At 43.3% G+C, this 17,607-nt stretch overlaps 1 protein-coding gene across 7 annotated transcripts in view; it reads left to right on the forward strand.

Annotated features, from left to right (window-relative positions):
• LOC120433879 overlaps positions 1–17,607 on the forward strand; it is a 99,176-nt gene that overhangs the window by 66,803 nt on the left and 14,766 nt on the right. For 6 of the 7 annotated variants that reach the window (XM_039600840.1, XM_039600836.1, XM_039600837.1 and 3 more), the window contains one exon: positions 2,319–2,543. The exons of the other annotated variant lie outside the window; for it this stretch is intronic. In XM_039600840.1, the coding sequence (XP_039456774.1) occupies positions 2,319–2,543 (225 nt within the window). The remainder of the gene's footprint in view (positions 1–2,318; positions 2,544–17,607) is intronic. 7 annotated transcript variants of the gene reach the window in all.

The following is a 17,607-nucleotide window of genomic DNA, read 5'->3' on the forward strand; positions in this document are numbered from 1 at the left end:
GACGTGTTGGGAAAGGCATCGATAAAGGAGGCCTGAAAGGAAAATCCCCTCCCCATGAATAATAATTTGAGAAGGATTTTCTTTTTAATTCCACCCTGCTCCTATTCTGCCATTCATTCAGGACATAGAGGAGTGAAGGCTCCGGGTGGCATCAGTGAATGGCCTCGGCACGCTGATTGTCTCGTTGATGCTCATCCCTTTCTCAAACATGCAAAGAAAGAGATACAAGTCCAACCTTATTGCCTCTGGCTGGTGCGCTGCATGGCAAAGGGCAAGCGGTGTGTGTTGTGGGCGGTGTGTGGCCTTTTTTCGAGATCAGCGAGGGGATTTGACTTCGCCACTCGCAGCCAAATCCAGCTATCTGCTGTGCTCAGATGCTGCGGTTGGTATGGTAACCTGCTCTGTGTGTTTTAGATGGGCTGTTGTTTTCAGCCTGAACTAACCAGTAATCACGGCTGTGTATTCATGGATTAGGCCACTGGAGGTTAGGATAGGAGGGCTTCAAAACGAATAAACTGAATACTGAATCCTTTCACCCTGATATAAAGATTGTGCAGGTTTGGAATCATTCAGAAGAAAATTTATATATAAAAACACCTCATAAACCACAGTATGAAGGGGATACATGAAGATGAAGGTGATTTTAATGTCGTCTGTATATTTTAGAACAATCAGTTTTAAAGTTTTGACAAATGGACACCCCTGTTCATATGCATCACAGTAGTTTGGTCCACCACCTACCGTTCACTAACTCCTTTGCTGTGCACACTTAAAACAATAGAAGTCTGCGACTTCTTCTACAGTCATCAGAATTAAACACTTAGCAGCCACCATATTGTTTCGGGACAGCCGCATCTCCATGTTTATGCAGACTGGAGGTCTCTCTGGGAATGATTTGGGGCTCTCCCAGGGAGCATATGTTACATAGTTTGCCTGCCCATGCAGCTGAGCTGTGGTGATGCCCAGTCTATTTGCTAAGGGGAATGTAATTTTATTTTTAATTAGTGCAACATATGATAAAAAAATACACATTTTTGTAATTAGGAAAAAATAAATCTTTCATTTCATAGCTAGTAAAATTAAAAATAAAGCCATTCATACTGGAAGTGATTTGTAATGGCATGGTGACCAGAGACAGGAAAGACTGGGAAACTGTGAATATAGGCCCTGGACTTTAAAGGAGAGCGATGGAAGCTGTTTGGAGTTGACCATAAACACAAAATAAGAAATGAATGATTGATTTTAGGCAGAGGAAAACAGATTAGTCTGGTTAATCATGTCTGTTTTGATGTTTCTTTTGTTCTTATGAGGGCTGTATAAAGTTTTATTGAGTCAAATTTGTCGTTTCATAATTAATGAATCAAGATGATTGATAAAATTAAATGAGGCTTTTTTTAACCAAAGCTTTTGTTTTCCTTTTGAAATCGTGTTCCTTCTCATCTCTTTTGTCATCGTGTCACTGTTGAAGTTTTTTGTTGCATATGAAACAGAATGATAAATTTTTTGCTCTGAAGATGAATACATTTCTCCGTCTTTCATCCGTTTTGATGACACTGGGGCTTCAGAAGGACGTGGAGGCGTGTGATTGTGTGCAGTGTGGTGGAAGACGGCCTGTCAAATGAGACATGGCTCCATCAATCTGAGCTGCTGACCTCTGCACGCTCACCGGCAGGATAAATGAACGCTCGCCACCACCACGTTCGTGAGGCTTATTGAATCCAATGTCCATCATCTACTCGGCCGGTCGAGCTTTCTCCTCTTAATGAATGGACCCGTCTCCCGATGTATCACATTTTGAATTATCGCTCATGTGCTAACATAAGAAACACTCGTGTTTGCAAAAGTAGCACGAAGAAAAGAGTCTGAAACTCTAATGGAAACTGTCGCAAAAGACAATTTGAGGCTCCTTTAAGCTCAAGTCTGCATTGATGGCGCTCTTTGTCTCTACACTTCTACACCAAGAAGTGTATTCTGTGGACTTTGTATTTGGAGATAATGGGACTCGTAATTGGCTGGTCAGTGACAAAATGGATGGCTGTTTAAGTCTGGCTCTTTAGTGCGGCACTGAAAGGACTGAAGGAGATGTGACTGCAGCATTCGAAAGAACAATTTGATGAGAATTAGTGTTAGCTATTAACAGCCTGGAAATGGGTTTTAGTGCTTTCTTCTAAGTGGCTCCTTCCTCGAGAATCATGAATACAAATGTGTTTCTTTTGCAGCACTGTGATGATTAAAGGGTTAAAATGTAGAGAATAAGCATGGTAGAGCCAGGTCTTTCTTTTTAAATGTATATTTCATGTTGTATGCCTTCACTCCAGGTTCCCACACAGGCGAAGGGGGCCCTGATGAGGAGGAATCCAATTATCCAGGATGGAGGGACCAAGCACAGTCCCCAGCTGGAGGGAGAAGGCCTGGGAGTCTCGAAGATAAGGAAAGCAAGATGGAGGAGAGGAAAACAAAGGTGCTGAACGTGCTTTCCAAACTGCAGGACGAAACGCCTCGACAGAGCAAAAGCAGCAAAGGCCACTCAAACTTCGAAGACTGTGAGTTTATTAAAAAGATCAGAATGGTTAAGGTATTTTTAAGTTGTGTCCTGGCAGAGATTTTTCCATGCAAGTCCTATAAATCTCTGTGTCGATGGCATCTCGATAGAAAAAACACCCTCAAGGAACAGCTTCTTTCCCCATATCGGCAAGCTCTTCAGTGTCATGCTCTGTCTTTGACCAAAAAGGGGGCGGTGTTTGTGATATCATCAACTGTAAATAAAACCTTGAAGAAGAAAGTTTTTCTCACCATAAGCACTTGAAATAATCGTTTAGAAAATTAGGCCCCCTCCCTTAACTTTAACAGTACTTAAAGCATTGTTTGTAAAAACGTCACAGAAGGCTAGAGGCCAGTAACTGGAACTGAACCCAAGCGCAGTACCCAGAGCGGAGGCAGAGAAAAGGTTTTAACAGAGTTTTATTGATCAACACAAGGATAAAATTTGGTAGTGACAAACTGTACAGGATTTGGGTGGCGTGGCAACGTGGCAACGTGGCAAAACAAAGGGGCAAGACTGAGAAGGAAACTTGAGTGGGAACTGTCATATACTGGGTTGCCTGTGTTGAGGGGGTGGGCATTGCGGCTTTACGCCACCCTGACATGCTTTGCGGCAGGGCTGTCTATGTACAGTTCTACTCCTAGCTGCCGCACCCGTTGTTGTGCTGTAATAACCCATGTTGGATATCCATTCAATAAAGCAGCATCAATAGAAAGCTACCGAGTGGTCATTCTACATGGTGTCAGAAGCGACCCGGACCATCGCCGGAATAACGCCATAAGGGAGGAAACAACAGAATGGCTAAGTTTAATCCCCCGACAAGCTTCCCCTTCGATAAGCCAACGGAATGGCCCGACTGGAAACAGCGTTTCGAGCGCTACAGGACTGCAACGAAACTCCACAAAGATGAAGGACAAGTACAGGTGAGCTGCCTAATCTACGCGATGGGCAATGAAGCAGAGAACATTTACAAGTCACTCACCTTCGCCACCGATGAAAGTCGCGACGACTTCGCCGTCGTATTGAGGAAGTTCAATGAGTATTTTTTCCCGCAGAGGAACATTATACATGAGAGAGCATGTTTTCACCAGCGTGTCCAGCGGCCAAGCGAAATGGCGGAGTTTTATTCGAGCCCTGTATGACCTCTCAGAGCACTGTGAGTTTGGTGCATGTTAAGAAGAAAATATCTGCGACCGTATTGTGGTCGGGATACGAGACAAGGACCTCTCCCGCAGGCTACAGCTGATGAAGGACCTCACGTTGGCGCAAACGACTCAGATCGTCAGACAGTCAGAGGAGGTCGCAGCGCAGGTCAGCTTGCAGGGAGATGTGGGAGGCTCAGTACAGGAGGTACGGGATAAACGGAAAAGCATGGACTGGAAATCACAACAACAACACCGAGGCAGGCTACCCGCGGAAAAAAAATGGGCGGGGCGTGACAAGAAATGCGGTAAATGTGGGAAGACACAGCATGCCAGGGACGAAAGGTGCCCGGCAGCAAAATCTGTTTGCCATGGCTGCCGAAAAATGGGACACTGGGCCAGGGTGTGTCGTAACACCAGATCAGTGAATGAGGTTACTGAGACAGAGAAAAGCGAGCAGGCCTCATACTTTCTAGGCTCAGTGTGTAATGCAAAAGGAAATAGTGAAGCATGGACTGTGCAGTTACTGCTAGACTCTGCCCCAATAGAATTTAAGATTGACACAGGAGCAGATGTCACTATCATAAACGAAGACACGTTCCACACACTTGCTCATAAGAGAACACTAGAGCCTTCTAATCTCCCTCTAGATAGCCCTGGAGGAGAGCTGTTATGTCTCGGCTACTTCAAGGCCACAATAAGCTATAAAGGCAAAGACTACCTATCCAAGGTGTATGTGGTTCGTGGACGCAGAGTCAACAACCTTCTCAGCCGCTCCTTGTCAGTGCAGATGAACCTGGTGGGAAGAATTGATGAAACAACGCTCATTGCCACCAGGAACCAACCACTTTATGGTGAACACGGAACACTAAAAACTGAGCCAGTCAAAATTCAGTTAAGGGACGATGCTGTGCCATACGCGGTGCATACGACACGCCGTGTGCCTTTCCCCATGCTGCAGAAAGTGAAGGAGGAACTACAAAGAATGGAGAACCATGGTGTAATTGAGAGGGTGACCCAACCTACCGAATGGTGTGTCCCAATGGTGCCTGTCTTGAAGAAGAACACAGCAAGGGCCAGGATCTGCGTCGATCTGACAAAACTGAATAAGTCTGTCAAAAGAGAGCACTATATCTTGCCTACCCCTGAGGAAACAATGTCCAGGTTGAGTGGGGCAACGGTCTTCTCCTCGCTGGAGGCAGCCAGTGGATTTTGGCAGATCCCGTTGCACCACGAGAGTTGCAAACTAACGACATTCATCACGCCATTTGGCAGGTATTGCTTTAAGAGGCTGCCCTTTGGGATAACAAGTGCACCCGAGATCTTTCAGCGAAAGATGTTGGAGACCTTAGAGGGGCTCGAGGGTGTGGAGGTCTTTATGGATGACATTCTGGTCTATGGGGCCACCATGGAACAACACGACACCCGACTTGAGAAGGTGCTGCAGCGCATTGAGTTAGCCGGACTGAAGCTCAACCGAGAGAAGTGCTCCTTCAGACAGAGCCAGCTTCGCTTCCTAGGGCACCTGATCGACTATTCTGGGGTCAAGCCAGACCCTGAGAAAGTGAACGCCATTCTTCAGCTGCCATCACCAGAAAACATGCAAGAGCTTAAACGGATCCTAGGAATGGTTAATTACCTGGGCAGATATATTCCTGCTCTTGCCACAGTATGCCAGCCATTGTACGAGTTGCTTAAAAGCAAAAACAGTTGGATCTGGGGCCACCCACAGCAGGCAGCCTTCGAGAACATTAAGAGAGCGCTTACATCAGCACCTGTTCTTGCCTTCTATGACGTCAACAGACTCACAGCCGTATCTGCCGACGACAGTAGCTATGGGCTTGGGGCTGTGCTGCTTCAGCTTCATGGCGCAGAGTGGAAACCTGTTGCCTACTGCTCTAGACACCTCACAGAGGCTGAAACACGCTACGCTGGGGCTCTCCACTCAACTAAAGAATGCAGTGCTGCAGTGCCACACCTGTCTGGCACAGAGGCCAATGCAGACAAGGGAGCCGCTCATCTCCACACCCTTGCCGGATCGTCCATGTCAAAGGATAGCCCTGGATCTCTGTGAACACAACTGGAACAATTACCTTGTTGTGTCGGACTACTACTCACGTTTTCTGGAAATACTGCACCTACCATCCACAACCAGTGGCCAGGTTGTTCAGAAACTGAAGTCGACCTTTGCTAGGTTTGGAATCCCTGACGAGGTGGTGAGTGACAATGGCCCTCAGTTCTCCAGCTCTGAGTTCCAGGCCTTCGCGAGGGAGATGGATTTCGCCCACATAACGTCTAGTCCCCACCACCCACAGGGAAATGGTCACGCGGAGAGGGCAGTACAGACTGCAAAGAAAATCCTCCGGCATGATGACCCACTAATAGCACTAATGTGCTATAGGTCTACTCCCTGTGCCACTACAGGCTTCAGCCCAGCGGAACTTATTATGGGGAGGAAGATCAGGACAACCCTGCCCACCTTGGAGAAGAATCTTCAACCTAAATGGCCCACCAAAAGAGAGGTTAAACGAAGGGACGCTAGTCAGAAGGCCAAGCAGGCGTTCTACTACGACCACCGCCATGGTACTAAGCCCCTACCTCCACTCCATCCAGGGGATGCTGTCCTTACTAAGCTGGACCAGGAGAAGGCTTGGGCAACACCTGCCATTGTCTCCAAGGAGAGCGTCACTCCGAGGTCCTATCTCGTTGCCACACCCCAGGGTGCGGTGCTGCGACGGAACCGCCGCCATCTCCTCCTCGAACCATCTCCACGGGCTATGCCACAACCCCTTCCACCACCCACTGTGGACACTGAGGGGCTGCCATCCCAGTGCGCTGGTGTCTCCACTCCAGAGACCCCACCCTTGGCTCCTAGTCCGGCCCCAACGCTTGCACCCACTCACGCAGACGTCCCGGATCAGGTACGCACAAGGTGTGGCCGGGTACGCAGGCCAGTCAAAAGGCTGGATCTGTAGACACTGGGGTAATGGGAGGGAAGGAAGGACTGGGGAGTGGAAATGCTGTATTGTTGCTGTTTTACACTTATGTTTTGAGCTGCAACCAATGCTGCTGTTACCTGGTTGAATTAATTACCCTAAAGGTTTAGCATGTTTAATAAGTCCTGTTTTGTGGACACTGCCCTTCAGGCCAACAGTAAGCCAATTGTGCCCGGGTCCTTAAGAGAACCGCCCAGAGGCTATTATAGTGTCACATGTTATCATTGTGTCGTTGCTGTTCTATTTGGGGTTTGTTATTGGAAATAACATGAAAAGGGGGGGGGGATGTCATATACTGGGTTGCCTGTGTTGAGGGGGTGGGCATTGCGGCTTTACGCCACCCTGACATGCTTTGCGGCAGGGCTGTCTATGTACAGTTCGACTCCTAGCTGCCGCACCCGTTGTTGTGCTGTAATAACCCATATTGGATATCCATTCAATAAAGCAGCATCATAAGAAAGCTACCGAGTGGTCATTCTACAGGAAAGGTCACATTTGCAGAGATTTGAGAAATGGATGTGTTGAAGGAGAGGCGGCGTAGGTCCGGGGAGTTTGATGATGTGGATATGGCTGAGTTCTGAGTTCCTTGTAGCTCCAAGACCAAGGGATGGCAGGAGGGCAGGCAGGTGAGGCAAGGAGTGAATCCCAGGAAACGGAGAAGAAAATCCAAAAAGTCCAAAAGGATGTGTGGTTTAAAGTCGTGGAGCGTCTGGGAGCAGCAGAGTAGTCGACGAACTGGCAGAGAAGCAATGTCAACGCAGAGCTTAAGTCTCCCAGCCTAATTAGCTCAATCAGCTCCAGGTGGTAGAGGGTGTGGTGGCCCTGCCCATGGGCGGAGACCAGGGAAGTTCAGGAACCTAGTGGAAGTTTCCAGCCACTCACCCAGACCATGACAAACCAGTTTCAGATCTTGCAGAATCAACTAAATACATCAATGTGTTTCCAAAACATTTGTGTGTTGTATCGAAGAGATATCAGCTCAACATAAAAAACCGCTGGGCAGTACTTCTGTGTATTACCAGTTCGTACCACAAGACGGTGCAGTGTTTACTTTAACCCTTATTTAACCAGTCGAGTCATTAAAGCTTTGAAATTTTATTCTACTGTATTGTCTAGAAAGAACTGGGGTGTCAAACCTAAGGCCCAGGGGCCAAAATCGGCCCGACAAAGACTGCTTTGGAAAATCTATTATAGAAATTTTACACTAGATCCACAGATGAAAAGAATCAACAAAAATAAGAAAATGAATCCTCCAGTTTATACAGGACAGTCTGAACAATGAGCTCACAAAACTTTTACCAAAGAATGGTAGTGACAGATCTCTTTCTTTTGCTACAGCAGCATTTCTCATTATCATGTAGAAAAACTGTACTGTTGAATTTGGACTTCTTTTTGTAATCTTGCGATATCTCAGCGATTTCATGTCCAGTTAAACTTGTGCACACTGACAGAAAGGCAAGTTTCAGATTAAAGTGGGCCCACAATGTAAAATATATAGAGCTATAGAGCCGATACCATTGTCTGCATTTAAACACTAGCTGGCTCTGGAGTTTCTTTCACAAGTGCTACAACAATACTAAACCTACCACAAGCCTTTGACAAAACCTGTAGTTAGATTTATGGGGAGGTGTGTGGTTTTGCTCATGGCATACAGTTTCTGACATTATTGTGTGTATGATGTAACTACAGAATATTTTTAATGCAGGAGTATGAATCCTACTTAAGAGCACAAGCCTCTATATATTTATAAATCTATATTTATCAGAAGTTAAACATTCAAAACTACCTCCACACTGTCCCCTGGTGGCAACGTTTTATCTAAATTCTGCAGAAGCTAAAAACAAAACGGCACTTGAAATAACAGCCATAAAAAGCGTTATTTGCCATCGTTAGACTGAACTTGACCTGAAATTAGGTTTTCATTGTTGTCCTAACAGCACATTGATCACACATAAACTCATTTCTGTTTCTTCAATGGCCACTTAAAGCTGGCTAACAGCTGTGTGTACAACCACTGCATTTGGATACCATTAAAGCTTGAAGTTATGAAGTGTGGCACCGAGACTGATGGGTGTGCAGGCGCAGGGAGCTGTAGATACCTGCTAGCTGCCTCCCATTAGACCAAAAGGGTTAATGGGCGATGTCCTAGTGGTTACATCCATCTTTTATATACAGTTAAGTTGGAGGTGCACATGAAGCTGGTGTCTGGTAAGCATTTGTGCATTCTTCTGATCATGTCATTCACTGTTTGTTAACATGTTGAAGTTGTTGTTGCGTCCATTTGCATTTTAAATTCTATACACCCAGTGTGAAGCGTTTTTAGTCTGAACTGAAAAATAAACACAGACAGACATCAGCCTGGTTGAAAATGTTAAGTGTTATTCTTAACTGTTAGCAATTAGCAATATTTGAATGCTGAATCTGTCTGTCTGCCAATCCTCTTCTTTGCCTCACTTAATAGACGATGCATAAAAAACACAAACGCATTTACCAACACTCCTCTCGACTCCAAAAATTTACCCTCAATTACAGCACTTGATTTTTACAATTGCCTTTTTTCTGCAAGCAGGAGTTTTAGCCAGGAGTTCTCGAGTTTCCCTCAAGTGCCTAATGTCTGGCATCCGAGCCTTTGTAAGAGCGCTGGGGGCAGCAGCTCCGACAATAAGCATCTACACCTAAGGTCAAGTCTGAAGGGGCTGGCCCTCTGCGGAGGTCAGTCAGGTCAGAGTTGGCATGTGAGTGTTGGCACCCATGAATAGGACTGATTGGACAGGTTTGTTCAGTGAGTAATCAAGCAGGATGGAGAACCCAGCAGCTGGCCTCGCTACTTTGCAGGAAGGTTATTACTAATGGAAAGCCTTTGTGTTGTTACAGGAGTGTGCACTGTGGTTACTGTGTGTGTGTGTGTGTGTGTGTGTGTGTGTGTGTGTCTACTGTCACTGTTTATTTTTGACCAGAGCATGACATCTGTTTTCAGAGAAATGCTCCTAAATCACACTGTGAACTGAATTTTCTCATTATCTCATTATCAAACAATAAACCGGTGTCAGGGCTTGGTGGAGACCAAAATGGAGGAAAAAGAGAGTGACTACTGACTGATTGCTATGCCCTAACCACAGACTGCTTTCTCGGATTCTGCCTCAGACCATTTATTTCAAACCCTCTCCACTCTCTCACTATATTCCACTCTTGCAATCTAATAAGGCTAAATATAAAGCTCTAAAACAAATGATAACATTCAAAACACCTTTGCTCAACTAAATACTAAACCCCAAATTTAATTCTCTAGAAAGCACCGCATGCACACCTGTCAATCAAATTAGCCCCACTCCCAACATAACACCTCAATTACATCCAAACAGGTGATTTTAAAAAAGTGAATGTTGTAACTTTGTGTATTGTGAATATAAGCCCAACAAGGGGCAATGGTTGGAAGTGAGCAATAGCTATAAACCTATGTGCAGTACATCCTTTCATGTTTTATATTTGGACTATGTTAAGCTTCACTGTCCCTTTTAAATAAATAAAGAATTATAAACTGCTAAAATTAAAGGACTTCCCCTCCACAGAGACCAAACCTGTTGTTGTACCAGGCTGTGAATATGTTGCTTTAATACAGTTTTTTATTATAAGAGTAATTCTAATAAAAAAAAATGTATGTACATTAATAAAGTAACAAGACTCGGAAAAATCTCAAGGGGTGAAAAAAACCCTTTCTCTCCATATTATAAACATCAAATAAATCCAGTTAGTTTTGAAATCTTTTGTCTTCTGTATAAAAATTAGACTCCTTGTATTGATGCAAAATGAAGGATTCTTTCATTATTTTTCAGGTTTAGAAAAAGGGTTTTGGTTAGAATTAACACAAAATTATTAGCATTGAAAATTTAATTAACACTGAAATATGTTGAAATTATGAAGGCACTCAGTGACTGTGCTTGTGTGATTGGCTGCTGTGTTTTCTCTCCTGGCTCATTTTTGTATTTTTGTCTGCCAAGGGTCCTTTTCTTTTCTCGTGTTTGTCCTTGTGTGTGGCTTGTATCTGTATGTCTGTGAACTCCCTCTGGTTCATTCTTGTAACTGTGGCCCCTCATTAGTCTCTAAAAAGGACATAATTGTTCTTGTTTTGTTCGGCACCGAGCCCTTGCCAAAGGATTCCCAAAATCCACCCCCACCCCTACACCTGTAATTTTTTTGTCCATTCAGTCCCGTGACACTCCAGGTTGTCATCAGTCAGCAATCGCTGCCGTGCGCCTCATGTCTGGAGTCATTCTGCAGAGATGAGTCAAAGCAGAGACAGTATGTACACAGGCACAAAGAGAAGATTGAATGTGATGAGCTGTTGGTTGCTTGCACAACAGAAAAAAAAACAAAAACTTTTTCACCTTTAATCTTCTGTGCCCCCTTTTTATAGAATAAGTGGCACCTAAATAGGGCTTTATATGCTTCATGTGCCCTTTTTTATGCTGTGAGTCCACTAAAGACAATCTTTTTTTTTTTTTCTTTTTTTTCTGAAATAAGCTATTATTGCTCCTGATTCCCCGAAAGCTTTGCAAAGGACCTCCTGCTTTTGAAAAGCACCATGTGTACTTTGTGGGCATGCCATGCCTGGGTAAATGACCCTATTGTTATGGACACGAGCAGGTAAAGAAAAACTCATCTAGGCTCTGTGACCACAACATGCAGAGAGAGGATGCCACACCCCAGATTCATATTATTTTTATTTGAAAGCAAACATAAACTAAGCTACAAGAGGCGTAAAAGGAACAAAACGAGGTAACGCAAATAACCCCCAAAATTTCCTCCCTAAACTAATTAAAAAACTAAAAATTAACCAAAGCTATGAAAAAAGGAAACACAAAGAATATATACTCAGAAGTCCATCAAAACATACAACCTTAGCATGTAGCAGCTGTCTGATCTAGGAGACTTTTAACAAAAAGAAAGTAAAGAAAGAAAGAAAAACCCAATTTGTCTCTTTAAACTGATGTTATTAAAGTTTCTTATGTCTATCATGAAGACAAATGCAATCTGACACTAAACAAAATGTAAAAAACACTAATATTTTTAGCTAGCACCTCTGAGCTTTGCTACGACAAACCTGCAACCTGCCTTCTTGTGCACATTACCCTTCATAATCTACCTTCATCAGTCCTACTTAATGGATGATGTGGGGGTTGATGTTAGACTACTGTGAGAAAAAAAAATATTTTACCCCACTAAAAAAAGTAAAACTAAAAGGAAAAACAACTGTAATGATTGTGTGTGTTTACAAATTTAACTGAAAAGAAATAAAGGTAAACTCAAAATGTCTTTTTTAGTTTTAGTCTTAGTTGGTGTGGTGAAATTTGTCAACCAAACAAGCAATTGGTGCAGATTTTTAGTGAGAAATGTTAGCTTATGAACTTCCTAAACCTGTCCCTGATAAATTTGATACACATGCTAAAAGCAACAGAGAAGCTGATAGAAGCTAAACTACAATGAGCAAATAAGGCCACCTTCTCCAACCCTTCTGCCCATGGGCTTCTCCCAGTCAAACAGCCAAAATACCTCAGCCAGGAGGCGTTTAGGAGGCATCCAAGCCAGGATGACTGAACCACCTCAACTGACTCCTTTTGATGTGGAGCTCTACTCCTGACTGAGAAGAACCTCCTTTTCACTGCTTGTATTTATGATGTCATTCTTTTGGACACTAAACACCGCTTGTATGAACGTAGATGGACCAGTAAATCTCCTCTCACCCAGGATAAGGACCCTAAGAGACCTTTTAAAGGCCTCCACTTTAGGATTCATGTCAATTCCAATTCACCGTAGGTACTGAAAGCCTTGAACTCCAGTTCCAGAACCTGTTTAAAATGAACAAATATAAAACAATATAACTACAAATAGAATAAAGTTAATGAGAAATATTTACTTTCTCAAAAATAAAAAACAATTTACACTCAGAATCACCTTGCAACACAAAACAACAAGAACAACATAAAAATAGGAATAATAAGGATGTAAACCAGGAGAGTTATAGTTGATATTCAGATGAAAACTGATTGGTTTTCAGCTGTGATTTGAACTGTGTCAAAGAGTCTAGCTGACAAAGTTTTAGTGGTAATGAGTTTCTGGACTTCTAAAAGCCACTTTGGGCTCCATTAACCTCTGTCTCCAATGGACAACCCAAGCGGATGTCAAGTAGTTGTGGTTTCCTTTGTGTTGCTAAAGCGTGCCTGTTAGCCAGCGGCTGGCTGTGGTGGAAGGGACTCTGTGGGTCTCTGATGAATGCCATTGTTGATATGGAACACCTGCCAGCCTTGAAACCAGCCTCACTTTGACCCCACCCAGTAACACCACCACCACCAGCCCGTATTACTGTTTTCTACCTGTGGGTTGATGTCTAATTGTTGGCTCCAAACAGTGAATTAAAGAGAAAATGAACAAGAAAGACCAGTTGCTTAAAGAGCAGGTAACAAGAGGTCATAGAAATAGTTACGTGTTTGCAGGGGGATGTCCATAGTGTGCGTTCAGGTACAGTGCTTTTATGTAACCCCTATTTGTTCAGCCTTTGGTGTGGCATACCTCTATGTATTTACCATCAGTCCAGAATGACTAGGCAAACAAACAGCTTGTCTATTGATGAGCAGGAGCGTGGAATATGCCCGCTGTATTCATAAGAGAGAAAAAAAAGAAGGGGTAGAGAGAGAGAGCAAAGTAAATCTGTCAAAGAGTCTATTATATGGTGTCCAAACAGAGAGTGCCCTCTACAATGGCCTTATTAATGGCACAATGTCAAGGAGCGGCAGGGCAATAATAGCAAATGATTTGTCTTTGTAAGGTTATCTCTGGAGATCAGGTATTGCAGTAAAGCAGATGATTTGGACTCTTGGGAGCATATCAGGGGGATCTGATTGGTCGTAGGCGTGTGTGCATGTGGAAAGCGTAAGTTGTGGTTTGTGGTGAGGCCGATGGCGTGCAGCCAGAATCAGGAGTGTGGCCGCTACGTGCGTCTTTGTTTGTTTTCCTACCAGAGCTTTAACACCCCCCCCCTTCAGCACACACACAAACACACAGTCTTTTTGGAGAAAGTGAGGGGTGGAGTCATGTGTCCATGCAGAAACAACAGAGGCTGAAGGATAACGCTGCCAAGTACCGTCACCTGTTTTTGCACTGTAGTACCTAATTCTGCTACACTGTGTTTTGAACACTGGTGTATTTGATCCCAGCGTTCATGAAATCGTGGGTGACCTTTTAAAAAAGCAGTTGCATTTAAAGTTCTTGCATTTCCCATGTTTGCAACAGTTATGATTATAATATAGTCTTTCACCACAGTCACTGACAAGACAAAATTCCACCTCCCTTCTTGTTTTCTGTTTTCCAAGCTCCAAGATAGTATAGAAAGTAAGCGAAAGTCGGAATTGTGAAGGTGGTTTTTAAGCTCCATAAATATTTTCCATGTATACAGTGATACAGTTACCTGCCTGCAACTCAGTTCCTTGTTGTAATCTAGTCTTTCTGGACTGTGAGTGAATGGTGGGCTACAGTTTCTCTTAAACAATATATTTTATTGTTTTAGGCGATCGTGGCTCAAGAGTTGGGAGTTCGCCTTGTAATCGGAAGGTTGCCGGTTCGAGCCCTGGCTTGGACAGTCTCGGTTGTTGTGTCCTTGGGCAAGACACTTCACCCGTTGCCTACTGGTGGTGGTCAGAGGGCCCGGTGGCGCCAGTGTTCGGCAGCCTCGCCTCTGTCAGTGCGCCCCAGGGTGGCTGTGGCTACAATGTAGCTTACCATCACCTGTGTGTGAATGGGTGGATGACTGGATATGTAAAGCGCTTTGGGGTCCTTAGGGACTAGTAAAGCGCTATATAAATACAGGCCATTTACCATTTTACCATTTATTAGGCGCTTTCTAAAGATATAGGCTGATATAGGCTTTGAACTGACACAAGGAGACACAGAACCACCCCAAAAAGACTCTGAAGCACTATAAAACAACCTATGTCAAGAGACTTGGAGCCACCATAAAAAGGCCAAAATTACCACAGACACTCAGAACCACCAAAAATGTACCTGCGATGTTCCCCCTTTACTCCTGATGTGATCTCCTGTGCTGTCCTCTCGTGTTTACACCTGCAGTTTGTATTTTGTGGACTCAGTATCAACTAATAAATGTAATTAATTTAATGCGCAATGTGACATGCATTGAATTTGTGAGTACAAAGGTAACAGGTTGGCTGTTTATTCTTTAATATTAATCCTTTGCAGGCTGAGTTAAATGTGCATGAGTAGTCTGTTGTAACTCAGGTAGCTTTCATGAAAAATGTACAGGTATAGGGGGGAACGTTATTGCTGTTACACAACTTACTCATACATTTGACTCTATGTGTTCAGTATAGACTGCACCTCCTGCTGGTGTGTTATAGTCCAGTGTTTAACCTTGATCTGTTAAGACTTCTATCTTTCATGTGGAGGCTGACATCTCCACCTCATCTGACACACCTGACAAAGTTTTGTTCTATATTATTGTGTAATGACACGCTCAAAGCTCATACCTTTCACCTGCTTAACACATAGGGTCTCATCACTTTTACAGAATCATCTCATTTTTAAGGACTTTTAAGGACCCATTTCTCAGAGATTTTATTTTGTCAAAACATGTTTATCTGCTTCTGTATGAACGCACTTTGTTCTAAATCTGCGCTCTTAATCACATATTTTAGTCCCGTATATGTGGGGCATGTTTCACCCTGACATCTTCCTGCTGTCAAAAACGAGGTCACCTCCTCTCTGCTGCTGAATGTGACCTTTGTTGAAGGAATTATGGGGCACAGCATACAGTGTGATGATGAGCAGAAACAAAAGTCTGGGATTAAGCGGGAAAGAGAGCAACAAACAAGTGGACATGTTACAAACACAATGAACCCCTCTGTGTGCCCGTGTGTTATATATCACAGCCTTACATTGTGTTTTTGTGTAGGTATGCACAAATTGAATGTGGGTTGTATTTTAAACTTAAGGCATCGAAACAGTCAGAAGTGGGTGAGATTATGTTTTCACATACTTCACTTTTACTCCCGGAAAAACACATATTTATAGAAAATCCTAAAACATACAGGAAAGTTTTTTTTAAATATAGCACACACTTTAACCAAGATATCATACAGTCTAAATTACCAAAAATAAAGATTGCATTCCTCACTTTTGTGTGAGTGCATATGTGTTATATTATTAACATAAAAATGTCATGTTTTTGAAAATGGAAAATCACTGAGTGCCTCTAACTTAAACCCTTCAGAGTCTTCATATGGTGCAGTTTTGCTGTTGAAACATAGATTTTTTTTTAATCAGAGGGTCATGTTGGGACATTTTGCACATTTGTCTGATTTTACATGTATTTGTGTCTATAGTAAGCTGTTCAGTTACAAGACAGGATTATTTTGCTGTTTCTATTCAACAAATGAAAGCTAGGGGGAAAAAAAGGTAACTATCTTAGGATTTGTGGAAAAACTAATGAACCCCATTACCGAGCACAAATTCCACCAAAGTGTTAATTTAAAATGCTTTGGTGGTTACATTAGACATTGGACTGGTACCCTTAAGAGCAGAAGTTATTAATAGTAGATATTGAGACTCAGAAAGGGCAAAACACAGCTAAATCAAATGAATATAGGAGCTGCTGAAGGTAGTTCTATTAATAGTTTATTAACAGTTTTAACATGCAGAGTAATTGGTAACTAAAATTTTTAAAATTCATGGCTCTCTTTAGACTCAACCCTACTGCTGCTGCCAGCCTGTAGTAGGATTTATCAGAAACCTGCCAGATATAAAGAGGTTAGCGAGCTAGAGAAGCAGTTTATCTGCATACAAACACTTTTTAATTTTTTTTTATTTTTTGCTGTTGATTCAGGCGAGGTCAGATAAATAACTTTTATTGGCTAACCTCAAAACTTTTGATAACAAATATGATTAAAAAGATGTCGTCAACAGTGGAAAAGATGTTTTCTTTCACTCCACCTGGATTCACTTTCTTGGTCGCAGCAAAGAGGCAGGGCTTTAAATCCACCATGAAATATGTCAGTATGACGTTCACTGCTGTTGTGTTGTCCACCTTTTTTCTGAGGAAAACAGATGCTGCTGGGGATGACTTGGTCATGGTGACTTTATTACATGTTTGTGTCCCTCATTACAGTCCATCTACTTCTAGTTGCACATGGGAATGAAACGTTTCACTGCCGAATGCGGCACAAGCAGTGTCCACTCCCTGCTTTGTCTTCCACAGCACTAAGACGACCTCTGTATTTACTACAGACTGCAGGAAACAAGCGAATAATTAATGAGGGTTGCATCAGCCGATTTTCAGAATTGTGATTGCTGGAAACAGCATCAATATTTGCCATAGAGGGAAATATAAATCATACACAGACTGATAACGGTCAGTGGAGCAGTCAGAAGTATTTTTCATCTGTCAGCTGCAGACGTTGGAAACAATGTCCGAGGGTTTGTATTAAATGAGCTGTGACCCGCGGCTGTGTGCCGGTGCAAGAGCACTGACTCCACGAGAGAAAAGGAACAAAACAGAAAAACAAACGCCGGTAAAAGAGTGAACCTCCCTGCTCATCATCATCATCATGGCCCCATTCTTCCTCTCTCAATTGCAACTGAATCGCCTCGGTCTCATTACAGATTATGGCCTCAACAGAGTGACTCTCCCCTTTCTCTCGCTTTTCTCCACACAGTCCCTCTCTTGATTAACATTTTCTGCTAGGCTTCACACCAAAGGCACAACCTGTGCGCTTTAAAGGCAGGGTGAAAAAAAAGCCATCAAGCGCTGGAGTAGAATCAGATAAGGCTATCAGGCAGGAGGCTTTACTGCCTCGGCTTTGTCCCGCTCCTCCACCCGGCCTCGCTTCCTCCCTCAATCTCTCACTCCACTGCACCTTTT

Source organism: Oreochromis aureus, linkage group 17 (assembly GCF_013358895.1).
Source record: "Oreochromis aureus strain Israel breed Guangdong linkage group 17, ZZ_aureus, whole genome shotgun sequence".
Lineage (NCBI taxonomy): Eukaryota > Metazoa > Chordata > Actinopteri > Cichliformes > Cichlidae > Oreochromis > Oreochromis aureus.